Below are 25,317 nucleotides of genomic sequence, written 5' to 3' on the forward strand. Positions count from 1 at the left end.
TCCTGGGAGGCTGAGGCAGAAGGTTCATGAGTTCCATCCCAGACTGGGCAAATTTGTGACTTAGTAAAACCCTGACTCAAAAATAAAAATGTTTTTAAATGGTATGGGAGAGGGGGCTGGTGATACAGCTCAGTGCTAAGGCCCTGGCTTCAATCCCAGGGGCTGCCAACATCAATCAATAAAAGTTAGATACACGGTGAAGAGGAGGCCCCCAAGTCTCTGGCAAAGAAGGCTCTCTGCACCCCAGGGTTCCTCCACGACAAACTGGGCACGCTGAGGAACAGTCCCGTCACCAGCCAGCCCTGACCCTGCGAAGCCCGGGCAGAGGTCAGGCCCTCAGCTTCCTCGCCCCATAAATTGTTGGCTGCAGGGCTTGAAAACTTAGGAAACCGTATTGAGAAATCTGGGGCAACCCCGACGGGGAGCAGGGGGGCTGGGGGCGGGGAATACAGCTTCGGGCTCCAGATAAGAGCAGCCTTTGGGCCGCCCCCCTCACTCCTCCGTCCTCTCCCTGGGTCGCTCGGCTCTCCCTGCACCATGGGACCCGCCGCAGGTCCCAGCCTGCTGCTGCTGCTGCTGGCCAGCGTCTCCCTGGCCCTGGGGGACCCCATGTGAGTAGCCAGCTTCTGTGGGGGAAAGGGATTTGTGGGTGCAGGTCCTTGGGGCCTCTAGGCACGCAGGGCCAGCGGCTGGGGCGTTAATGAATCCGAAAAGCCCGTGGCCGAGGTGTTTATGAGCTGAGTTAATGGAACCCAGGTATTGTGGGTTTGGGGTTTGCCTGTTTATAGAATTAAGGGTCAGAGGGTAGATTTAAGGTGTAATTGTGTGGTTCGGGGTAATTTGAAAGCTTAGATTTGCAAAATTTGGGAGTTTTCAGTTTGGGGGCTGATGGAGTATTTGTGGGAGTTCGAGATTGGCATTTGGGGCTTATGTCATATCAGGGACGTGTGAATTTTGGTAGTATTTACAGGACTGGAGTGTTAGAGCTTTAGCTTTGGGGCGTTTTAGCATTTGCCCTAGATTTTGGGGTTTCAAAGTTTGCGTGTCTGTAGGTTGGGTATGTCTGGTTTGGGAAGTCTGAGGTGGGGGTGCTTACAGATTTGGGAGTATTAAACATTTAATAGTGCTGGGCATGGTGGTGCACGCCTATAATCCCAGCACTTGGGGAGGCTGAGGCAGGAGGATCCCCATGAGTTCGAGTCCAGCCTGGGCTACGTAATGAGACTCTGCCTCAAGAAAATAAATCTAAACAAAACAAAACAACGTAGTGGTTTAGCATTTGGGATTCAGGCCACGGTGAACTTAGAGAATGATGGTCTGGGATTCAAGCACAGGGCGTTTGTGGGATCCAGAGGCTTCCAAGGCCAGGTGCGCCGGCAAGGGGGGCCATGCTGGTGGCAGTTGTGCTGCCCCCCCCTCCTCCCGGACGGAGCAGTGTGCGTGGCCAGAGAGGATCGGAGACCCAGGGGTGGACCTGGCAAGTGCCCAAGGCTGCCACTGGCTCCCTCCAGGCCCAGGCGCTGACCTTCCGGAGTGTCCGTCCCTGGGCTGACGTGCACGCCCCTGGCAGGTACTCGATCATCACCCCCAACATCCTGCGGCTGGAGAACGAGGAGACCGTGGTGCTGGAGGCCCACGAAGTGCAAGGGGACATCCCTGTCACAGTCACTGTCCACGACTTTCCGGCCAAGAAGAATGTGCTGTCCAGTGAGAAGACCGTGCTGACCAGTGCCACGGGATATCTAGGCACTGTCACCATCAAGGTGGGCGCAGACCTGCACCTCGAAGCCTTGTGCCGTGTGTCCTCCTGACCCCTCCCATCAAGCCTTTTCCTCCAGTCTCAGGAGCTCGCGAGCCAATCCACTGAGCTCCCGACCCTGCTAAAGCCACCCACATCTCAGTCTCCGCCTTCTCTAAGCCCCTCCTTCCTGGAGCTGACCCCTTCTAAGCCCCTCCTCTCTCAGCTCCACCCCTTATAAGCCTCTCCACTTTCAGAGTCTCCACCCCTTCTAAGCCCCACCCCTCTGAATCCCTAACACTTTAAGCCCCACCCCTCTCAGCCTCCACCTCTCCAAGCCCCGCCCCTTTCAGAGTCTCCACCTCTCCTAAGCCCCACCCCCCAGTCTCCTTTCAAAAACCCACCCCTCTCTGAATCTCCTTTAAATCCCACCCCTCTCAGACTCCACCCCTTTTAATCACCTCTCCTTATAGCATCCCCACTCCTTTAAATTCCACCTATTTGGTCCCATCCCTTCAAGCCCCTCCCCTCTGAGTCTCCAACCCTTTAAGCTCCTCCCCTCTGAGGCCCCGCCCCTCTAAGCCCCACCTCTCTCCGAATCGCTAACAGTTTAAGTCCCACCCCTCTCACCCTCCAGCCCCTTAAAGCCCCACCCACCCAGGCTCCACCCCTTTAAGCCCCTCCCCAGAAGCCCCACCCCTTTAGACCTCACCTCTCTGGCTCCACCCCCTTAAGCCCGGCTCCTCTGAGTCTCCACCCTTTAAGCCCCGCCCCTCTGCCTCTACCCTTTTAGGCCCTTCCCTGCCAGTCTCCACGCCCTCGGAGCCCCTTCTCTCCCTGAGGGTCCCCCCTTTGCGAGCCCTGCTCTCAGTCTCAGAGGCCCCGCCCCTTTTGAGTGTCCCCCCCTCCCCCATCCCTTCCCCCTTTCAGAGCCCAGGCCCTCTGCCGGCTCCTCGTCCAGGGGGGCCCTGCCCTCCCCCTAACTGGGCTAAGCAGGAAAGCGGGGCGCTGGGCGGCGTGGGGACCTCTGACCTCACCCCCTGGCTCCCGCCTAGATCCCCGCCAGCAAGGAGTTCAAGTCCGATAAGGGGCGCAAGTTGGTGGTCGTGCAGGCCGCCTTTGGGGGCACGCAGCTGGAGAAGGTGGTGCTGGTGAGCCTGCAGAGCGGGTACCTCTTCATCCAGACGGACAAGACCATCTACACGCCGGGCTCCACCGGTAGGGGCCGGCTGGGCTGGGCCGGGCTGGGCTGGGCTGGCTGAGGGCGGGCAGCCGGGACCGGCTCACTCTCGCCCTGCGCCCTGGCAGTGCTCTACCGGATCTTCACCGTGGACAGCGACCTGCTGCCCGTGGGCCGGACCATCATTGTCACCATCGAGGTACCAGGGCGGGCGAGTGTGGGGGAGAGAGAGGCCCCGGCGGGGTCCCGGGAAGAGGATCCAGACACAAATGCACACAGACCCGAGGTGGGGGGCGGCGGACAGAGAGCAGAGGAGACCACGGATCCTGGTTTCAGATAAACCCCGGGTCGTTTCACCTCCCTGAGCCTCAGTTTCCCCTCTGGAGTTTGGGATTCTGTTAGATAAAAAAAGTTCTATGTGGTGCAGCGTCTCCTGTACTCGCTAGAGGGCGCCGGTGAGCACATGAGGGTAAACGCCGCCTCCCTCTCCCCAGAAAGCTCCCCAAAACCTGCTTCCAGGATTCCTCTGCCTCCCTCCTTTCTTTCTCCTCCTCGTTGACTCCCGATTTGCACGCACTCCGGGAAGCTGAAGCAGGAGGATCCCATTATCCACAGAACTCACTCAGTTCCAACAGGAAACCATGTTTCATGCACTCAGAAGTCGAATGTTGGCCAGGACGTGGGCTTTGGTTTAATCAAAGGCTCAGGGCCCAGCAAAAAAGGTGGACAGTAAATGCTACTCCGCAGCAGCGTTCAGAGACACTGATGAGGTCCTGCTCATATGGACTAAGTTCCAAGCCAGCGTGGCAGGGGCCCCTAGTATACCCTTTTTTCTAGGCATAAACTCAGAGCACAGAAAGGTTAAGTAACTTGACCAAGGTCACACAGCTAGTTGAGTGCCACACTGTGGATGTGAACCTAGGTAATCTATTTTGATTTTTCTATTTATTTTTGGTACTGGGGATCGAGATCAGGAGCTCACTCTGACCAGGCAGGCACGTGTGCCGCTGAGCTAAATCCCCAGCCCAAGGATGTGACTCAAGTCTACATACTTAATGGCGGCCTCTGTAGACACGATGGCAGCAAAGGGGGGGTCAGTGAGGACAGCGAGGAGAGGGGGGGCCACCTCACCCACGTCCCTCTGTGTCTCCTTACAGACACCCGACGGCATCCCCATCAAGCGGGACACCCTGTCTTCCAACAACCAGCATGGCATCTTGCCCTTGTCCTGGAACATCCCCGAGTTGGTCAAGTAGGTCAGGCTGTCCGGGAGGGTCTGGGCTCTCCTGTCCCAGGCGAGGCCCCGAAGGCCCGGCCACACAGTCGCCCTCTCCCCCAGCATGGGGCAGTGGAAAATCCAGGCCTTCTACGAGAACTCGCCCAAGCAAGTCTTCTCGGCTGAGTTCGAGGTGAAAGAATACGGTGAGGGCAGGGCCAGGGTGGGTGCGGGTGGGGGGCCCTGCTGCCAGCCCCCCAGACCTGCCCGCTGACCTGGCTCCTCCCCCAGTGCTGCCCAGCTTCGAGGTCCTGGTGGAGCCCACGGAGAAGTTCTACTACATCGACGATCCGAAAGGCCTGGAGGTCAACATCATAGCCAGGTGAGGGCCCCGTGAGGCCTGGTGCCAAGCGGGGGTGGCCAGGCCCTCTGGGTCCCCGTCACGGCAGGGGCAGACGGGAGAGGCTTTCCTCCGGGAGCGGGCCCTGAAGCCCCTGTGTCCCGCAGGTTCCTCTACGGGAAGAACGTGGACGGAACGGCCTTTGTCATCTTCGGGGTCCAGGACGGTGACCAGAGGATCTCCCTGGCCCAGTCCCTCACCCGAGTCGTGGTATCTGACTGCGCCCCTCCCCTGCCCCCCGGCCCCCCACTTCCTCCACCCCGCCCTGGCTGAGCCACAGCCCCCTCCCCAGATCGAGGACGGCAGCGGAGAGGTCGTGCTGAGCAGGCAGGTGCTGCTGGACGGGGTGCAGCCCTCCAGGCCCGAGGCCCTGGTGGGGAAGTCCCTGTACGTGTCTGTCACGGTCATCCTGCACTCAGGTGAGGCCCGCCCGGCCGCAGATGGGGGCGGGAAGCGCAGTCTGGGGGTGCAGGCCCCGTCCCTCACACTCGTCCCTTAGGCAGCGACATGGTGGAGGCAGAGCGCAGTGGGATCCCCATCGTCACCTCCCCCTACCAGATCCACTTCACCAAGACGCCCAAGTACTTCAAGCCGGCTATGCCCTTCGAAATCATGGTGAGGCCCCGAGGGGTCCCGCGGTCCCCCGCAGCCCCAGCCCGGTCTCTGGCCGGCCTCACCCTCCCACCCCGGACCTGAACAGGTGCTGGTGACGAACCCCGACGGCTCTCCGGCCCCCCACGTCCCCGTGGTGACCCAGGGCTCCAACGTGCAGTCTCTCACCCAAGCTGACGGCGTGGCCAGGCTGAGCATCAACACCCCCAACACCCGGCAGCCTCTGAGCGTCACGGTGTGTGCACTGGGCTCCCCCTGTCCCCCTGCAGCCTGCCTGCCACCTGTGGGTGCTGACATTTAGGGAAGGGCCCCCCACCCCCATGCGGGCTCCTGTCGCAGGCATGGAGAGGAACTCATTTATGGCGAGGGCTGCCCTGCACGGGGTCCCGCCTTCTGCACCGAGGGCCCACACGCAGACACGCTCTTCCCCTGGCTCTTCCCCTGGCACACCTGGGCCTTTGCACTCACACCTCCGTGCACGCCTTGCACGGTACTCAGCGTGCGGCCGAGTGTCCCTTGACTGCTGGGACAAAACTCCCAGCTTAGGGCCGCAGCCGACGGGAGCCGCTTACGGTTCTGGAGGTCAGAAGTTCCACAGTCCAGGTGGGGCTGGGTTCTTCCTGGAGGCTCCGGGGAGAATCTATTCCCACTTGTTTGGGCTTCCAGAGCCGCCTGCCATCCCTTGGGCCTTGGTTTCTTGGTCCACCTTCACAGCTGGCAGTGCAGCATCTGCAAGCTGATCTCCCTCTCCCTCCTCCTCCTCCTCCTCCTCCTCCTCCTCCTCCTCCTCCTCCTCCATCTCCTCCTCTTCCTCCTCCTCCATCTCCTCCTCTTCCTCCTCCTCCATCTCCTCCTCTTCCTCCTCCTCCATCCCCCCTCCCCCTCCCCCTCCCCCTCCTCCTCCATCCCCTCCTCCTCCTCCCCCCTCCTCCTCCCCCCTCCTCCTCCCCATCCCCTCCCCCTCCCCCTCCTCCTCCATCCCCTCCTCCCCCTCCCCCTCCCCCTCCTCCTCCTCCTCCATCCCCTCCTCCTCCTCCCCCCTCCTCCTCCCCCCTACTCCTCCCCATCCCCTCCCCCCTCCTCCTCCCCATCCCCCTCCTCCCCCTCCTCCCCCTCCCCCTCCTCCTCCTCCCCCCTCCTCCATCCCCCCTCCCCCTCCCCCTCCCCCTCCTCCTCCATCCCCTCCTCCTCCTCCCCCCCTCCCCCTCCCCCTCCTCCTCCCCATCCCCTCCCCCTCCCCCTCCCCCCTCCCCCTCCCCCTCCTCCTCCCCATCCCCCTCCTCCCCCTCCTCCCCCTCCTCCTCCATCTCCTCCTTCTCCTCCTCCTCCTGTCCTCCCCCTTCCTTTCCCTTTCCCTGTCTCTTGTCTCACCTTTTATACCCTCACGATGACATGAGACTCACCAGATGACTGGAACCCCACAGGCAGAGTCCCTTTCCGAGCACTCCCAGGACTCAGGCCTCGGCACTACACCTCTGGAGGACCAGCATGCATTTCTTCCCCCCTGCTCAGGTTCAAACAAAGAAAGGGGGCATCCCGGACGCCCGGCAGGCCATCAACACCATGCAGGCCTTGCCCTACACCACCATGTACAACTCCAACAACTATTTACACCTCTCCATGCCGCGCACCGAGCTCAAGCCTGGCGAGACCATCAACGTCAACTTCCACCTGCGAAGCGACCCGAACCAGGAAGCTAAGATCCGCTATTACACCTACCTGGTCGGTGGCCGCCGGCCCCCCGCACCCCGGATCCCTGCCCGCCCCGGCTCCCCCTTCCCGCCTCGTCCTCACCCTCCGCCAACCGTCCCGCAGATCATGAACAAGGGGAAGCTGCTGAAGGTGGGTCGGCAGCCTCGAGAGCCGGGCCAGGCCCTGGTGGTGCTGCCCATGCCCATCACCAAGGAGCTGATTCCCTCCTTCCGCCTGGTGGCCTACTACACGCTCATCGGTGCCAGCGGCCAGAGGGAGGTGGTGGCCGACTCTGTGTGGGCAGACGTCAGAGACTCCTGTGTGGGCACGGTGAGCACCCCGCACCTCCGCGCCTCCCCTTCTCTCCTCGGAGCTCTCCGGTCCCCGGTGACCCCCAGGGGCTGATTTCCCGTTTGTCCCCTTCCCCGCAGCTGGTCGTCAAAGGCGGCTCCGGGAAAGATGGCCAGGACAAGCGGCAGCAGCATCTACCCCGGCAGCAGATGACCCTCAGGATAGAGGGCAACCAGGGGGCCCGCGTGGGCCTGGTGGCCGTGGACAAGGGTGTGTTTGTGCTGAACAAGAAACACAAACTGACTCAGAGTAAGGTAGGCAGCCGCGTGAGGCCCGGGTTAGGAGCGAGGTGGGGGCTCAGAGGAGCAGCGCCGGGACTGGGGCGCATTCAGGTCCCGCGGTCAGCAGGCAGCTGGACACGCGCACGCGGCTGGGGATGGACCTGAGGAGCACGATGCGGATGGTGACCACTGGGACTAGGGGTGGGGCAGACGGGATGTGACGGTGGCCGCCACAGGGGGCTCAGGAATAGGGTGGCTGGCGGCCAGGGGCGGGACCGATGGGGTGCAGGCCCTGCCCCCCGCCTCTCCCCAGCCCTCTCCCCGCCCGCCCGCAGATCTGGGACGTGGTGGAGAAAGCGGACATCGGCTGCACCCCGGGCAGCGGGAAGGACTACGCGGGCGTCTTCACGGACGCGGGGCTGTCCTTCAAGTCCAGCAAGGCGGGGCTGCAGACGGCCCAGCGGGAAGGTGGGGCCCGAAGGGACAGGCGAGGCGGGACGGGGCGGGTCCCCCTGCCGGCCGGTGCGTCCCGTGCCCGCTGGCCGCCGGCACCGTCGCCCGCGCGGGGGCGCCCCACCCACGAGTCCGCGCCTGCCGCAGGTCTGGACTGCCCCAAGCCCGCCGCGCGCCGCCGCCGCTCGGTGCAGCTCATGGAGAGGAGGATGGACAAAGGTGGGCGCCGGGGCCGGCCGGGGCGGGCTGGGTCCCGCCTCCTGCTGCTGCGGCCCGGCCGGGCTCTGACGCGGGCCGGTCGGTCCCGCAGCCGGGAAGTACAAGAGCAAGGAGCTGCGCAGGTGCTGCGAGGACGGCATGCGCGAAAACCCCATGCAGTTTTCCTGCCAGCGCCGCGCGCGCTACGTGAGCCTGGGCGAGGCGTGCGTCAAGGCCTTCCTGGACTGCTGCACCTACATGGCCCAGCTGCGCCAGCAGCACCGGCGCGAGCAGAACCTGGGCCTGGCCCGGAGTGAGTCCGCGGGACGGCGGGGCGGGGCTGCATGGGGGGGCGGAGCTGCATGCGGGGGCGGAGCTGCCTGGAACAGGACCAATCAGGAACAAGGCTGGCCCTGGGACGGGGCGGGGCGAGGCTGTCTGCGGGGCGTGGTCGTCTATGGGGGCGGAGCTATCTAGCAGGACCATTCAGGAACAAGGAGGGCCGGCGAGGGGCGGGGCCGGCGAGGGGCAAGGCCGGCGAGGGGCGGGGCCGTACGCGGGGCGGGGCCGAGTGCGAGGCGTGGCCGAGTGCGGGGCGGGGCTGCATGAGGGAGCGGAGATACCTGGAATAGGACCAATCAGGAACAAGGCTGGCCCTGGGACTGGGCGGGGCGGGCTGTCTGTGGGGCGTGGTTATCTATGGGGGCGGAGCTACCTCGAGCAGGACCATTCGGGAACAAGGCGGGCCCGGTGAGAGGCGGGGCCGTGCGGGGCGGGGCTGCATGTGGGGGCGGAGCTGCCCGGAACAGGACCAATCAGGAACAAGGCTGGCCCTTGGACGGGGCGGGGCGGGGCTGTCTGTGGGGCGTGGTCGTCTATGGGGGCGGAACTATCTCTAGCAGGACCATTCAGGAACAAGGTGGGCCGGCGAGGGGCGGGGCCGCATGCGGGGCGGGGCCGCGTTCAGGGCGTGGCCGAGTGCGGAGCGGGGCTGCATGAGGGAGCAGAGCCTGGGACTGGGCGGGGCGGGCTGTCTGCGGGGCGTGGTTATCTGTGGGGGCGGAGCTACCTCGAGCAGGACCATTTAGGAACAAGGCGGGCCCGGTGAGGGGCGGGGCCTGCGAGGGGGCGGGGCCTGCGAGGGGCGGGGCCGGCGGAGGGGCGGCAGGCCTGGGTAGTTTCCTTAGCTCCCTGGGGTTCCCACAATGGTTTCTGTATTACTACTGCAAAGACACCTGCACAGATTACCCCACAACGTGTGTTTAGGCATCTATGGAATTCCACCTACTTGTTGGCAATGGAGATTCAGAGCCAAACTAAAATTGGCCCATTGTGTTTGAGGAAAGCTAGCAAGGGCTGAACTTGAGCCTGGTCCGAGTTTATTTAGTCTCTGATCGCAAAGTGTATTTATTTATTATTATTATTTTGGGTTGTTTTTTTTTGAAACTATGTCGTTCGAACTTGAATTTGTGGTGATCCTCCTGCCTCAGCCTCTGGAGTGCTGAAATGATATCCATGTGCCATCGTACCCAGCGTGGCTGAGTTTATTTGTTTGCTGACTTTTTTTGTACTGGGAATCGAACTCATGACCTTGTGCTTGCCAGGCAGGCCCTATGCTGCTGAGCGATATCCCGAACCTGTTTACTGGCTTTTGTGGTGATGAGCTATAGCCCCTATCCAATTGTTTTTTTTTTTTCCTTTGAGGTAGGGGCTTCGGTAAATTGCCCAGGCTGGGCTTGAAGTTGTGATCCACCTACCTCAGTCTTCAAAGTAGCTGAGATTACAGGTGTGCACCATCACACCCTTCTGGTTTTCAGCTATTTTTTTAAAACTTTTTTTGTTCTTTAGATAGGCTGTCTCTACGTTGTCCAGGTCTTTTTTAAAGACCACCACATCATCAGTGGCCACCACCAAGTTTGGGAACCTTTAAGCACCCTGGTGACATGCAGGACCATCAGAGAAAGCAGGCCTGGGGTCTTTGATCTTTGCAGAGGCCCATGTGAATGCTTTCATTTAAAAAAAAAAAAATCCCGGCTTGGATTCTATTCATCTTTACACTAATATGACTGCAAAATGGAATACTTCATGTTTTTATGGAGGAAGGTGTCCTGGAAAGGCAGCCCTGCCTGGGAATCATGAGAAGCTACCTCACAGCCACGGATGTTTTCCTCCTGGACGGCTGGAGAACCCAGTCTTTTCTGACCTCGGATCTGACTTCTTTCAGGTGACATGGATGAAGACATTATACCAGAAGAGGACATCATTTCCAGAAGCCAGTTTCCAGAGAGCTGGCTGTGGACCATAGAGGAACTGAAGGAGCCAGAGAGAAACGGGTAGAGCTGGGGTACCCCCAATCCGTATCCTAACCCAGGCTGGCACCCGTCGCTGCACGTCCCTGTCCCTTCCTGATTTCAGCAATCACGGTGGGACCACAGCCCAGCCTAGGAGTCAGGAGCTGGGTTACCCGCATGTGCCCAGTGCACACCTCACCCCGACAAACACCTAATACTGCATGCTCTGCCCCACCCAGCATCTCCACCAAGACCATGAACATCTTCCTCAAAGACAGCATCACTACTTGGGAGATTCTGGCCGTGAGCTTGTCAGATAAGAAAGGTGAGAAAGCCACCCCGAGTCCCCTGGCGTTTCCTCACCCATCCAGCTCAGCAGGTCAGCTGTTGCAGGGTACCTTGTGCTTGGACGGTGGTTACTACAGAGGCATCACACACTGGGCCATGAGGAAAGACTCCAAAATTGGTGATATTATATAAATATAATATGAAATAATATAAATATAAATCCCCTTCCAAGATCTCCAAGATCAGTTCCCTATAGAGTGGCCCATTTTTTACATTTGCAAACCTACACTGATACATTACTACCCAGAGCTTATAGTACTAGGTAGGGTTCTGTTTTTTTTTTTTAAGTACTTTTTTTTTTAAGAACTGAGTCTTGAACTCAGGGTCTTCACACTGAACTACATCCCCAACCCTGTTTTTATTTTTTATTTGGAGACAGGGTTATACCAAGTCACTAAGTTTGTCCAAGTTGAGTTTAACCTTTGCATCCTCCTGCCTCGGCCTCCCTGGGTGGTGAGGTGACAGGTGTGCACCACCATGCCCTGCTAACCTGTGGTTTCCTCTTGCAAAGTATTCTATGGGTTTGGACCAATGCATTGCCAAGCAGCTGATTATGCTGTTGAGCTAAATCCCAGGCCCTGCTAAGCCATATTTTTCGAGTGTATAGCAAGATGAAAAACATGCATGTTTTCTATACTTTTTCCCAGAATATTTAATCAGTAAGAAACAATTTAAAATAAGTGTATTAAACTTACATTAAGTTAAAGTATTTTATATGTACCCAAATCAGAGCTTATTATAATTTTATTATAATTTTAATATACAAATATGAATATATTGTTATAATTTTAATGTATAAATATCAAATATACAATTATAATGTATTGTTAATTATATTAACATATGAGAAATATATAATATAAATTGTAACATTAGACAAGGCTATAAGTGACATAACAGATTAATATATAACATAGTATGTAATATTGGATAATGTAATCATTATTAATTATACAGGTATAATTTATTCTAGCACATTATCTGTCCCAAAATATCCAAAATAGTATCATTATAATATGCTCTAAATGTTTCTAAATCGCTAGTACACTAATAATGTTATAGTAACAAATCTTTTAATATCTAGTAGTTTACTAGTGTGTTAGAATTCGTGATGATACCTTATTCCCATACATACTGATTTTCACACTTGAGCACGGCTCAGTTAGGCTGGGGATACTTTGGTCTGTATTTTAGGTTTAAAGACACAGAGCCATTACTTCGTAAATTTAGATTAAATTCACAAAGCCAATAGACGCCAACTTCTTAAAAATGTACTTGCTATTACATACATAACTGGTGCTGTTATGTATATTCATAATGCCCACTAGTGTTGGAGTTTTAAATCCTAGTTAGACTGAAGACTTGTGGGGGGCTCTTTGGTTCTTTTTGCTTTGAGACAGGGTCTCTCTGTGCAGTTCAGGCCGGCCTTGAGCTCACTTTGTAGCCCAGGCTGGTCTCGAACTTGCAAGGATCCTCCTGCCTCAGCCTCCCGAGTGCTGGGATGACAGGCAGGCGCCAACACACTGGCATCCCCAACCCTTACACAGAAAACAAAAAAAAATTATTTTTGGAGACACTGTCTCACTAAGTTGCCAGATTGCCTAGGCTGGGCTCAAATCTGTGATCCTCCTGCCTCAGCTTCCCAGAGTGCTGGGATTGCAGGCGTGCACCGGCACATACAACTACTTCCAATGATTGCAAAGGCAATGGTTACACAACGGCCACTACACCACCGCTCTCCCTGGGAGTTACCCGCTCTAGCGGCCTGTAGTCTACTCGCTTGGACAAAGGCAGAGCCACGCAGAGCTCCTGTGATGAGCAAGCCACAGCAGGCATTCGGGCAGGCGCAGGATTGAGCCAGGAAGCCTGCCCTACAGCTCAGTGCAACGTCTGCGCGTGCAGGCATCTGCGTGGCGGACCCCTTCGAGGTCACGGTGATGCAGGATTTCTTCATCGACCTGCGGCTACCCTACTCCGTGGTACGCAACGAGCAGGTGGAGATCCGCGCGGTCCTCTACAACTACCGCGAGGCCCAGAGTCTCAAGGTGGGTCTCTGGTGGCCGAGCCCGGGAAGGGGGCTCAGCTCGGCAGTGCGCGCAATGCATCCCTGCCCTGACGCCCTCTCCCCTGCAGGTGAGGGTGGAGCTGCTGCACAACCCCGCCTTCTGCAGCCTGGCCACCGCCAAGAAGCGCCACACCCAGACGGTGACCATCGGACCCAAGTCCTCTGTGGCGGTGCCCTACGTCCTGGTGCCCCTGAAGATCGGCCTGCAGGAGGTAGAGGTCAAAGCTGCCGTCTACAACTACTTCATCAGCGACGGCGTGAAGAAGACCCTCAAGGTCGTGGTGAGTCGCCCCGTGACCCGGGGAGGGCAGCAGGCTGCAGGCCGGAGTGGGAGGACCCGGCTCAGACAGGAAGCAGACGCCTTAGAAGGTCCAAATGTTTGGGAGTGGAACCAGAAACGGCGGGTGAGCTTGGATGCAGAATTTCAGGGCCTGCCCAAAAGATCATCCATCTCGATGAACCCTAGATCACGATCATTGCTATGATGAATAATGTTTTCTATTATTTTTAGTTTTTATTTTTTTGTCTTTTTGAGAGGAGGCCTCACTATGCAGTTCAGGCTGGCCTTGAGCTCACTTTGTAGCCCAAGTTGGTCTCAACCTCGCAAGGATCCTCCTGCCTCAGCCTCCCGAGTGCTGGGATTACAGCTATGTGCTACATGCCAGCTTCTGTTTTCACCTTTGTAAATTTAGAAAGCTGCCATGTGTATTTTAAGCAATCCAAAGGAGGCCTGGGGATGTGGCCAGGTGATGGAGCACTGTTTATCATGCACTATCCCGGGGTTCCATCCTCAGTATCAGAAACAAACAATAGCAAAACGATAGAAAGAAATGAAAAAAAAAAACTGGATGTGGTGGCACACACCTGTTATCCCAGCACTCGGGAGGCTGAGGCAGGAGGGCTGCAAGGTCCAGCCCAGCCTGGACCACTTAGGTACTTAACAAGACCCTGTCTCAAAAGAGAAAATTTGAGCCAGGGACACAGCTCAGTGGCACAGCGCCTGCCTGGCAAGTGTGAGGCCCTCCCTGAGTTCAATTCGTGGAACCAAAACAAAACAAAATAAAATAATCTGGAGATGTAGCTCAGTGTGATGGCTCTGGGGTTCAATAATCAGCACCACCAAAAAAAAAAAAAAGAAAGAAAGAAATCCAGATATAGCAGTTGTCACATTGTGACCACTGAATGAGTTAATCTGAGCAGTTTCTTGAAGCACCTGAAGATTTCAAATAGTATCATTATTTCATTATTGACTTATGCTTTGTGATGAGTTTGTATGACGGTGGATGGTTGGTTTTTATTCTCTCTTCTTTGTATAGCAGGCAGCTAAATGCACAGAGAGGCTGGGTAACTGGTTCCCGGTCACACAGCGAGAAGGGGAGGGGGCCAGGTTCCGACCCAGGCTAAGGAACCCTGGGTACCGTGACTTGCTCATCTGTGGGTGTCTGTTTATCTTTCTGTTCACCTGACCTGGTGCCCGCACCCCAGCCCGAAGGGATGAGAGTCAACAAAACGGTGGCCATTCGCACTCTGAACCCAGAGCAGCTGGGCCAAGGTGAGCCCGGAAGAGGAGCCCAGCCTGGGCCTGGCCGTGGGTGCGGGGCTGGGAGGGTGCCCGTGCCACCTTGTGCCTCTTTCCACAGGCGGCGTTCAGAGGGAGGAAATCCCAGCTGCAGACTTAAGCGACCAAGTCCCAGACACCGATTCTGAGACCAAGATTCTCCTCCAAGGTGAGGTTCCCTGAGCCCCGATGTCGTGGGGCCTAGGAAGGCGTCCACGGCAGCCGTCAGCCTAAAGTGGGGCGCTGAGTTCTGTCAAGTTTTGGGAGTGATTAACCACTGCGCCTCCCTCCTCCCCGTAGGACAGAGTAGAGCCTTGAGGGTGTCTTTGATGGGAGCTTCCTGGCAGGATGGAGTTCTGCAAAGAATTTCTGCTGATAAACACATTTATATGAGAGGCTGGCTGTGCTGGTGCACGCCTGTCATCCTCTCTTTGGGAGGCTGAGGCAGGAGGATCGCAAATTGGAGCCCAGTCTAGGCAACTTAGTGAAACCCTGCCTCAAAAATATATTAATAAAAAGGGCTGAAGATGCCGCTCAGTGCAAAGACCCTGGATTCAATCCCTAGTGCCGCCTAAACAAACAAAAACCAAAAACGAAAATGAAAACACCATACAAATTTTATAAGTGACATGGATCAAAAGCAGAAATGGTTCAAATTATTGCCCATGACGGAAGACGATTGGAGCAGGAAGGGGACGAGAAGGATGCCTGGAGCCCCTGGACCTGTAAGGGTGACCGGAAGTGAATAACAGTGACCCCCCCCAGCGAGGCTATGGTCTTAAATGAGATACTATGCGGTGTCCGGTTAGACCTGCGTGCAGTTCCCGCCCCAGCTCTTCCCTGACCCTGGGCGGTGGGAGGCCGGGGACGCCGTGGGCACCTGACTGGAGCACGGCCGGCTGCAGGGACCCCGGTGGCCCAGATGGCCGAGGACGCTGTGGACGCGGAGCGGCTGAAGCACCTGATCATCACGCCCTCGGGCTGCGGAGAGCAGAACATGATCGGCATGACGCCCACCGTGATCGCGGTGCACTACCTGGACCAGACGGAGCAGTGGGAGAAGTTCGGCCTGGAGAAGCGGCAGGAGGCGCTGAACCTCATCAACAGGGGTGAGCGGGGCTCCTCCTCCCCAGGCCCCGCCCCGCGGAGAGCCACGCCCCCGATCGAGGCCACGCCCTCCCCGACCACGCCCCTCCCGGGAGGCACCAGCGCCCTCCCGAGGCCTCCTCTCACCTCCGGCCCTCTCACGCCTCAGCTCGCCCTGCCTCTCCGGCCACTCCCCTTCAGTGACTGTCATTCCCTGCAGGGTACACACAACAGCTGGCTTTCAAACAGCCCAACTGGGCCTACGCGGCTTTCAAGAACCGGGCGTCCAGCACTTGGTGAGTCTGCAGCTCCGCAAAGCGCCAATGGAGATAGGCCCCGCCCCTCTCTGCCCATTGGCTGGCAGGGTTCTGGATCCCAGCGCTGATTGGCCCACGCTCTGTTGCGCGCCCTCAGGCTGACCGCCTACGTGGTGAAGGTCTTCTCGCTGGCGGCCAATCTCATTGGCATCGACTCGGAGGTCCTCTGCGGGGCGGTGAAATGGCTGATCCTGGAGAAGCAGAAGCCCGACGGAGTCTTCCAGGAGGACGGGCCCGTGATACACCAAGAGATGATTGTAAGAAGCTGGGCCCCGGGGCCCAGTGGGGGACAGGGAAATAAAGGTCACACTGACCTTGCAAAACTCGAGACCCAGCCGGGCGTGGTGGCGCTCGCCTGTCATCCCAGCACTATGGGAAGCTGAGGCAGGAGGACTGCACGTTCCAACCCGGGCTGGAAAACTTACTGAGAATTTGTCTCAGTAAAAAGTAAAAAAGAGATTGGAGAGGTAGCTCAGTGCAAAGGTCCTGGGTCGCATTCCCGGGACAAGGAAGAAAGATTGAGTTAACGATTTCAAAGAATGTTTTTAGGCAAAATAGCTTAAACTATATATATATATTTTTGGTATCGGGAATCAACTCGTGACCTGGCACTTGCCAGGCAGGCACTTGTGTCTGCTGAGCTAAACCTTAGGCCCTAGCCTGCACATCTTAAAAAAGGAAAAAAAAAAAAAAGAAAGAACAGAAAAGAATGCAGTGCGCTGGACTCTGCCTTTTCCCTGTAAAATGAGCAGTTATCTTTCTACCTGTATGGTGATCATCACTTATTCCTGTAAACCAGTCTTCATAGGCTCACAAATTCCACAAATTTCCTTATCAAAAACGCATAAATATCTCCAGCTCTAAACTCTAGTGCATTCCTCTCTTGAGGCGCTGTGCCCTATTTCTTTGAGTGTGCTTTTATAAATTCTACCTAATAAATCCCTTTATGTCTAGAAAGAAGGAGAAAAAGGAAAATAGATTTCCAGAGCTCACTGCCAAATGAAAATACATGGCATCTTGTTCAGAAATAAGTAAGAATTTCATTAAACCAAGCACAGCGCTCCTCTCATATCTGATCCAATCTGACCTAATCCTGTCCAATCCAGTCCGTCTCCAACTCCTGCCTGACTCCACTGTCTGGAGGTGGCTTCAGACTGCCCCTTCTCCCCCTCCTGAGGCCAGCCCTGATGGGAGCACCTCTCCAGCGCTCAGCACCGCTTCCTGGTTTCTGTCTCCTGGTTATCGGGTTTCAGGCACCTGCTGGAGCCAATGGGAAGCCTTATTCAAGTTTAATAGGGTCCCGCCTTAGAGAGTAAATGAAAAGGGAACCCCTTAGACTAGCAGTTCTCAAAATACGGTCCTCTGATCAGCAGGACATCAACCACAGAGTTATCAAAACTGCATTCTGAGATTGGACCCCAGTTCATTATTGAACTGAAATTGCTTCCCAAGTGATGCTGACATGTGCTTAGGATGGTCATTGATGCTCTAGTCTGATCCTTAGGAATCCAGCCATGTAGGCTTTCTTTTTTCCATATCCACACTAAAAGAAGCTCTGCCCTGCCACAGGGCCTTTGCACATGCTTGCCTTTTTTGACAGTTGACTGCTACTTTTGAGATCAGACCTAAGGCTTTGGTTTATGATATTTTACATTTATCCTGGGTTATTGGGATGTCAACCTGCCATAAGTCAAGGGGCATCTTGTATCTGTGAAGCTGCTGGCTGGTTCACATCCGTCATCCCTAGCAGACTAGAAGCCTCTCGAAGGCTGGGGCTCTTTGTATCCACAGATCCCACACTATGGCCTCCACTGATATTTGCAGAATGAAAAAAGTGATCAAATAACTTCACACTAAAGAGTTTGGCCATCAGGAACCTGTCATCCCAGCACTCTGGGAAGCTGAGGCAGGAGGATTATAGATTTGATTCCAGCTGGGGCAACTTAGTAGCTTAGTGAGAGCCTCTCTCAAAAAAAGCGGGGGTTGGGGATGGAGCTCAGTGTAAGGACCCTCGTACATGGAAAAATAAAAGATAAGAGGTTGACCTTCCCAGTGGAAGGAGAACCCCAGAAGAGCCTTGCCCAGCCCAGAGGAGGACAGAAAGTGACCGGTCCTTGCTTTCTGCCCCCCCCCAGGGTGGTGTCCGGACCGCCCAGGAGGCTGATGTGTCCCTCACGGCCTTCGTGCTCATTGCATTGCAAGAGGCTAAAGATATCTGCAGAGCACAGGTCAACGTAAGTGTCCTCCGCGTCTCCAGCCCGCCCCAGCCACGCCACCCCGGAAAGGGCACTCTGGGGCACGGGCACTGTCATCGGAAATGAGCGTGATGGGAACTTGCTGGGACCGGTGAGGGAGAAGGGTGCGGAGGAGGAGGAGGAGGGCGGAGAGGGTTGGGGGCTAAGCTGTGTTCCCAGCAACCCCCAATCCGGACCCTTACCAATGTCCCCTGCCCGCTGGAGCTTCTCCCGCCAACACCCAGTGATGCCAGTGGGACCGTTTACCCCACCGGAAGTGACCATCACTAAGCCAGGCTGCCCTGGGCCCCTCAGGAGAGGTCACTCCTTCATATTTATCAGAGCGCCTTGGGTACCTGAGAGGGACTCAGCCCCAAGACAGACAGCTCCAGGGGCCAAGGATGAGAAAGCCTCAGAATAGATCCTGGAGAGTTTCAAGGACAGACCAAATGTGGTGCCAGCTGTCGGTGGTGGCAGAGCTGTGCTTTCCTGAAAGAATAAAAGAGAGAGACCTAACCAGAAACTGACCAGAAACCAGAAAACCAGAGATCCAAACGCCAGGCCCCATCACCCGGCCTCAGCCACCCAGCCAGAGAAGGGAAGGGTTTTAGTCCCTTGCTGACGCCCGCTATCACCATGGTGACGACACGGTGCCATGAGGCCCATCCTAACACACTTACCCGGCTCCCTTCCCCTGCAGAACCTGGAAGCGAACATCAACAAAGCTGGCGATTACATCGAGTCAAGATACGCAGACGTGAGGAGACCGTACACGCTGGCCATCGCTGGCTACGCCTTGGCCCTGCTGGAGAGGCTGAACGGCGCAACCCTCCAAAAATTTCTAAACGCAGCTACAGGTGGGAGCAGCCTCAAGGGGGAATGTGTGCCGGGGGCCCGAGGGAGGACATCCTGGACTGGGGTGCTTGGCTCTGAGCTGGGCAGGGATGGATGGGTGGATGGGGCGGGTGAGCCTAGGCAGAGCGGGGCGCAAGGCTGTAAGATGCGCCAAGCTGCAGGAGCCAGCAGGTCCCTGCCAGCGCTTGGTCACCAGCTGTGCCCTGAGCGCTCGGGCAAGGCGGGCCTGAGAGAGGCAGGAGGAGGGGGCAGGAGATGGCCCCGGGGGTGTCCCCGAGCCACACCCGAGCCGGACGGGCAGTGAGTTGTCGGGGTGCTCTCTCTGCAGAGAAGAACCGCTGGGAGGAGGCCCGTCAGAAGCTGTACAGCGTGGAAGCCACGTCCTACGCCCTCCTGGCCCTGCTCCTGCTGAAGGACTTCGACGCGGTGCCTCCCGTCGTGCGCTGGCTCAACGAACAGAGATACTACGGCGGGGGCTATGGCTCCACCCAGGCAAGGCCCGGGCCCCAGGATCTCAGGCCCCCTCCTAGCCTGCCACGGGCATCGCAGAGAGACCCTGAGGCTCGGACAGGCAGCTTCCTCTGCCCTGCAAGCCAGCGGGCCAGAGGACGGCTCTAGATTGCACCCAGCATTGTAGGTGTCCGGGGCTTGCCGCGGGCTCCTGCTCCAGGCTGCGTTCTCGGGCGGTCCAGGCCCCGCGGCCTGCGCCTGCTGCACTGTGTGCAGTAACCTAAGCCTTCACCCGACCTCCTTTCTTTCCGGACGGCTCGCACACAGAGTCTCGGGGTCACTTTTGGATCCAGGGTCCCTGGCCTCTGATTGTTGTTTCCTCATGAGGATACGCTACACACTTTTCGGGCCGACACTCTGGCCTACACCTCTCTCCTCTGGGTGGTTTAGACCACTTTGTCGGTGTTTCTAGGCCTGCAGTCTTGTACCAGGATTTTCTGGTGGGTGCTCGATACGTGCTGAGCATCTCCAAGTGCTCCTCTAAGCCTGTGTACCTTGGAGAGTTCTAGAACACGTCCTTGGTGTCTTGCGACCTCCCGTCTCATGTTTATACTCCCCAGTGGGTCCGAGGCCACAGGTTTATGGCCAGCAAGCCTGAGCCTCTCAAGTGAGAGAGTTCCAGGCCCTGTGCTGAGCAGCCAGCTCCTCCGGCCTCACCCCTGCACCCCAAGACGGGTCTAACCCTCCCCCTGCCTCTGGCCTGCATCTTCACCCCGGTGGGCCTCACCAGCCGCTCGGGCTGCCAACCCTCGCCCTCCCTCCACTTCCAGGCCACCTTCATGGTGTTCCAAGCCTTGGCCCAGTACCAGACAGATGTCCCCGATCACAAGGACCTGAACATGGAGGTGGCCCTCCAGCTGCCCAGCCGCAGCTCCCCGTCCAAATTTCGCCTCGTCTGGGAAGCCGGTAGCCTCCTGCGGTCAGAAGCGGTACGGCCTCCCCACCAAGTCCTCGGCGCTGCCGGCCATCACACCCATGGCGGCGGGAAAGGCTTGGCGCTCAGCTTTTCTCCTCCCCTGTCCTCCACAGACCAAGCAAAACGAGGGCTTCAAACTGACAGCTAAAGGGAAGGGCCAGGGCACGTTGTCGGTAAGAAATGGGGCACCTCTGTTGGCCCCTCGGCCCGCGGGACCCTGTCCTCCCTGTCCTCAGCCATCCGTGTTCCGCATCGTCTGCCGCCTCTCTAGGTGGTGGCTGTGTACTATGCCAAGACGAAACGTAAAGTTGTCTGCAAGAACTTCGACCTCAGGGTCACTCTGAAGCCGGCCCCCGATACAGGTGAGCGGAATACAGGCCCTTCCGCCCCCCTTTCCTCATCTCTGTCCTGATGTCCTCCTCGATCAGGACCCAGGGCCGCCCTCTCTCACCCTGTTCTGTCTTCTGGGTTTCTAGTCAAGAAGCCTCAGGAGGCCAAGAGCACCATGATCCTTGGCATCTGTACCAGGTGCGAAGCTGGGTCTCTGGGATCCATCTCGGCCACCCTCTGCCTTGAATAAAACTCCCCCCCTTTTGGTGGTGCTGGGGATGGGACTCTGGGGGCTTGGAGCGGGGTATTCCACCCTGGCGGAAGGGCATCGTGGAAGGAAGGTGCCCACTTCATGGTGGCCCAGAAATACAGAGATGGCAGAGACCAGTAAACAATATAGCACAGCCCTGCATGAGCCCAGGGGCCCACTGATGGAGTTACTTTACGAAGTCATAGAAGCTGACTCTCATAAGGAAAGCTCATATTTTGTTTTTATTTTATGGAAGAACTGTAGGGGATTAAATAGCTCGTCAGATGTTACAGCGAGCTGGCACTTAAAGCCGTACCCTGCACCCAAAGCCTGAAGTCCCTATACTTGACCATTAAGCTACATTTCCATCTTGGGGAAGTGTTCCCTAAACTTGAACGTCCATTTATGTTCTGGGGAGGCTTCAGAAGTTTGGATCTCTGGTCGGAACTGCTCATCCAGGGACAGACCCTGGAGACTGACCCTATTCTCTCTGCCCCTGTCTAGGTACCTGGGAGACCAGGATGCCACTATGTCCATCCTGGACATATCCATGATGACCGGTTTCATTCCTGACACAGATGACCTCAAGCTGGTATGAGGCGCTCGGGGCCTGGGACGGGAGGGAAGGAGCCTGGAGTCTGGGGGCTGGCCGAGATCTGCAAGAGATTGTTTACCTGTCCTTCCCTAGCTGGCCACCGGCGTGGACAGATACATCTCTAAGTACGAGATGAACAAAGACTTCAGCAAGAACACCCTCATCATCTACCTGGACAAGGTGAGGTGGCGCCCTCCCCCGGGAGCCCTTCCTGGGCAGCTGGCCAGCCCTCGCTGCCTCTAGGTCAGGCTGTTTTGGGGTCAGGATCTGTGCTGAGAGATCACAAGGTACTGACCCAGGGTCACTTTCTGTAAACATCTAACCCTCTGATCAACTTCCCTGCTCCAGAGCCCTGTATTTCTCACTCATGAGGAGTCCAGTCAGAGCCAGGGGCCGTGGCATGTGCCACGGTACCCAGGTACCCAAGAGGCTGAGGCAGGAAACTGTCTTGAGCCTCAGGCTTTAATGCCAACCAGTGCAATATAGCAAGACCCCACTTCAAAAAAATAAACTCCATCATAGGGGGCTGAGGAACCGCCTTCCGATCCATGCGGTCACTCTGGGATCCATGCACGTCCCGTTTTGTGGGTCTGTCTTGGGAGGCCTCTGCAGAATGCATTTGTTAAAGAAAAATTAGAGAATCCTGCACTAAGAGCTAAAGAGAGAGCCCCGAAAGCCTCATTTGCTTTGACCACCTGCCGTCACGGTAGCCAGTCTAGACTCTTGAGATCTGGCCCACTCCTCCAAGACAGGCATCAGTTGCTTCCAAGGGCAAAGTCTGCGTGGGGTGATCATCTCCATCCACGCACCAGGGTAGCAAGGCCCACAAGGCTTCGACAGACTGGCTAAGCTGTCCGGGCACCCTGGCCACTTCCTCTGCCCCCCTCTACCTGTAACCGCCCTCCATCCTCTGATTTCTCCACCTCAGCTCCCGCTGCCAGGACCCCATCCTGGACACCCAGCCTGTCTCCGCTGACCGGCTTCTTCTCCCTTAGGTCTCACACTCCGAGGAAGAATGTCTGTCCTTCAAAATCCACCAGTTCTTCAATGTGGGGCTCATCCAGCCTGGCTCCGTCAAGGTCTACTCCTACTATAACCTAGGTGATCCGGCAAGCCGGGCCGGGCCGCTCCTGCTCCGGGAGCCCGAGTGTGCTGGATGAGCTGAGTGGGGGTCGAAGAATCTCAAAGATCTGAAGGCCCCCAAGACCAGAAATGTGGTGGTTCTGAGGGTTCCCAGGTCCTGTATGTTGGAGGATCTGTGAGCCGGAGGTGGAAGGTGTGGGGAATCTGTAACCCTGAGTCTTAAGGTTCCAGATCCAGGACTCGGGGGTCTGAATGCTTGAGGGACCTGAGGACCCTAGAGTTGTATGGGTTGGGGTTCTGAGGTACCAGGGGACTAAGGGCTGGGGACAGAGGTACTGGGCATCCAAGGGTTGGAGTCTGAGGGTCCGAGGGATCTGAGAACTGGGCGCTCAGATTTTCAAATTGCAGGTTTGAAGATCCCAGGGTTGGGGTACTGGGGCTAGCGTCAGTGGTACCCCGCCTGCCTGGCAAGCAGCGTGAGGTCATGGGATTCCTGATACAAAAAAAAAAAAAAAAAAAAACCAGGGTTGGAAGGTCCCGAACATCACACAGTTGGGTCCCGCAGGTCTGAGGGATCTGAGCACTGGGGACCCGTGTCTCCAGGCCTGAGGTGAGCTCCCCGGGGGGCAGGCTAGTTCCCTGACTCCCTGTGCCTTCTCTGCCCTCAGATGAAACATGTACCCAGTTCTACCACCCGGAGAAGGAGGACGGGATGCTGAACAAACTCTGCCACAAGGACTTGTGCCGTTGCGCAGAGGGTGGGTGCTGGGGCGGGAGTGGCGGGGGGAGGACGGGGGACCGGCCAGCTGCGCCCTGGGACACCGAGCCCCGGTGGGAAGCGGGATTCAGGCTGCGTCTCTCACCGTCCCGCAGAAAACTGCTTCATACAGCTGCCGGAGAAGATCACCCTGGATGAGCGGCTGGAGAAGGCCTGCGAGCCCGGGGTGGACTACGGTGAGTGGTGACGGGTGCGTGCAGGTGCAGTTGTGTGTGTCACAGTGCCGGGCTATGGGTGTGCGCCGGTGCGTGGCCTGAGGTGTGGTTGCGGTTGTGTGTGTGGTAAAAGGCAATCGTGCGTGGCCTTGGCTGTGAGGCTGTGACTATGTGACCCTGTGTGGCGCTGCGTGTCCCTGGGGGTGGACTGCATGCGTCTCTGCCCGGGATAGAGGGGACCCCACCATCCACCCCGCCCAGGACCCCTATCTCCCTCTCCACCCCACAGTGTACAAGACCAAGCTGCTCAAGATGGAGCTGTCGGATGACTTCGATGAGTACATCATGACGATCGAGCAGGTCATCAAGTCAGGTCAGCAGGGCGCCCCCCATCGGTCCCCCGCCCCAAACTCCCCCGGAGCTGTAGCTCAAGGCCCCTCCGTCTCCATCCCCCATCGCAGGCTCCGATGAGGTGCAGGCCGGGAAGGAGCGCAGATTCATCAGCCACATCAAGTGCAGAGACGCCCTGCACCTGAAGGAGGGGAAGCACTACCTCATGTGGGGCCTCTCCTCGGACCTGTGGGGGGAGAGACCCAAGTGAGTGCCTGCCAGCTCGCGCCCCGCCCCGCCCACATAGCCCCGCCTCACCCACATAGCTCCTCCCACACGTAGTCCCCGCCCACATAGCCCACCCGTCCCCTCCACATAGCCACACCCACTTTCTAGCCATGCCACGCCCTTCCACACCCATTGGCCTCCTCCCGGCCAACCCTCGCAGACCCGGAAATGCCCCTCCCCCGCCCTCCCTCTGTCCCTCTCCTGACCTGTCTCCCTGCTCCCAGCATGAGTTACATCATCGGGAAGGACACCTGGGTGGAAGCGTGGCCCGAGGCGGAAGAATGCCAAGACGAGGAGAACCAGCAGCAATGCCAGGACCTGGGCACTTTCACAGAGAACATGGTGGTTTTTGGCTGCCCCAACTGACCACGCCCGTCAGTCATCCTCCCTCCAATAAAGCTTCGGGTCTATGGCACCTGGCTCCCGAGGTCTAAGGTTCTTTGAGAGGGAAAAAGGCACTGTGACACCTCCTCCCGCACCGCACTCCTACCCAACCGGAGTCTCATGGGTATCCTCCACCATCACCCTGCACTTACCTCCTCCACCTGCATCCCCCATCCCCCACGGCCATCCCCCACTTCCATCCCCCACCTCCACCCCCATCCCCCACGTCCATCCCCCACCTCCATCCCCATCCCCCACCTTCATCCTCCATCCCCCACCCCCATCCCCCACCCCCATCCCCCATCCCCCCTCTCCATCCTCACCCCTCCACGCACCAGCAGTTCGCTGCCCATCACCCACGCCTGCGTGCTGGCCCACCTGTGTCTTAGGGGTCGGCTCATAGCTCCTCTGTCTGCACCCCGGCTGTGTCGCCCCGCCTACCGTGTGCATCTCCCCCGTCAGCTTATTGTACCTCTGTTTTCTCTCCTGTGCGGGGACCGCGGCATCCCCAGCTCTCCTTACTTTTTATGTTGACACTGGGTCTGGCTGAGTCACCACCCTGCCCGGGCTGGGCTGGAGCTGCCGTCCTCCCGCCGCGTCCTCCCAGCGTGTGGGGTGTCAGGTGTCCCCCACCTGGCCGGCTCCGTACCTCTCCTGTTACGTGCACGTTCCCGTGTCTCCTGGGCGCCCGAGGCCGCCCCCCTCCTGCCCGAGCTCTGACCCCGGCCCGCGTGCTGCTCCCGCTCTGGGCCACGCTGGAGGCGCTGCCTCGGGCTGCGGCCGGGAGGGGGCGCCAGGGCTGCAGGCAGCGGTGCTTCCGGCTGCCGCCTGGCGGGGACCCCAGTCGGCGGAGCAGGGCCGGAGGGCAGGTCTCTGGGGTCGC

The 25,317-nt window shown here is 57.8% G+C and overlaps 1 protein-coding gene and 1 long non-coding RNA gene across 2 annotated transcripts; one reads left to right on the plus strand and one right to left on the minus strand.

Moving 5' to 3' along the window:
* The first annotated feature begins 510 nt into the window (after nucleotides 1-510).
* Nucleotides 511-24,465, plus strand: C3 (complement C3). The gene is given in 41 exon segments (NM_001172903.1): nucleotides 511-611; nucleotides 1,571-1,763; nucleotides 2,794-2,956; nucleotides 3,047-3,117; nucleotides 4,076-4,170; nucleotides 4,258-4,340; nucleotides 4,426-4,516; nucleotides 4,642-4,744; nucleotides 4,827-4,953; nucleotides 5,034-5,149; nucleotides 5,235-5,381; nucleotides 6,659-6,868; nucleotides 6,962-7,168; nucleotides 7,270-7,443; nucleotides 7,746-7,878; nucleotides 8,011-8,082; nucleotides 8,174-8,374; nucleotides 10,286-10,394; nucleotides 10,592-10,677; nucleotides 12,603-12,745; nucleotides 12,834-13,046; nucleotides 14,251-14,317; nucleotides 14,406-14,492; nucleotides 15,229-15,432; nucleotides 15,630-15,705; nucleotides 15,824-15,983; nucleotides 17,862-17,960; nucleotides 18,661-18,817; nucleotides 19,144-19,307; nucleotides 20,096-20,254; nucleotides 20,355-20,414; nucleotides 20,513-20,603; nucleotides 20,718-20,769; nucleotides 21,326-21,413; nucleotides 21,510-21,596; nucleotides 22,412-22,517; nucleotides 23,168-23,257; nucleotides 23,373-23,453; nucleotides 23,722-23,805; nucleotides 23,894-24,029; nucleotides 24,275-24,465. Coding segments are annotated over 41 exon segments (5,001 nt in total). The 5' UTR covers nucleotides 511-537; the 3' UTR covers nucleotides 24,417-24,465.
* On the minus strand, nucleotides 14,923-15,359 carry LOC106027735 (uncharacterized). Its single transcript, XR_001201321.3, has 2 exons — nucleotides 15,204-15,359; nucleotides 14,923-15,046 (listed from the first exon to the last, which is right to left on the minus strand). It is a non-coding gene; the product is annotated as an uncharacterized LOC106027735 (long non-coding RNA).
* Nucleotides 24,466-25,317: the final 852 nt, after the last annotated feature.

This window comes from Cavia porcellus, unplaced genomic scaffold (assembly GCF_034190915.1).
Source record: "Cavia porcellus strain 051 isolate PalLab524CR breed Dunkin Hartley unplaced genomic scaffold, mCavPor4.1 scaffold_17, whole genome shotgun sequence".
NCBI lineage: Eukaryota > Metazoa > Chordata > Mammalia > Rodentia > Caviidae > Cavia > Cavia porcellus.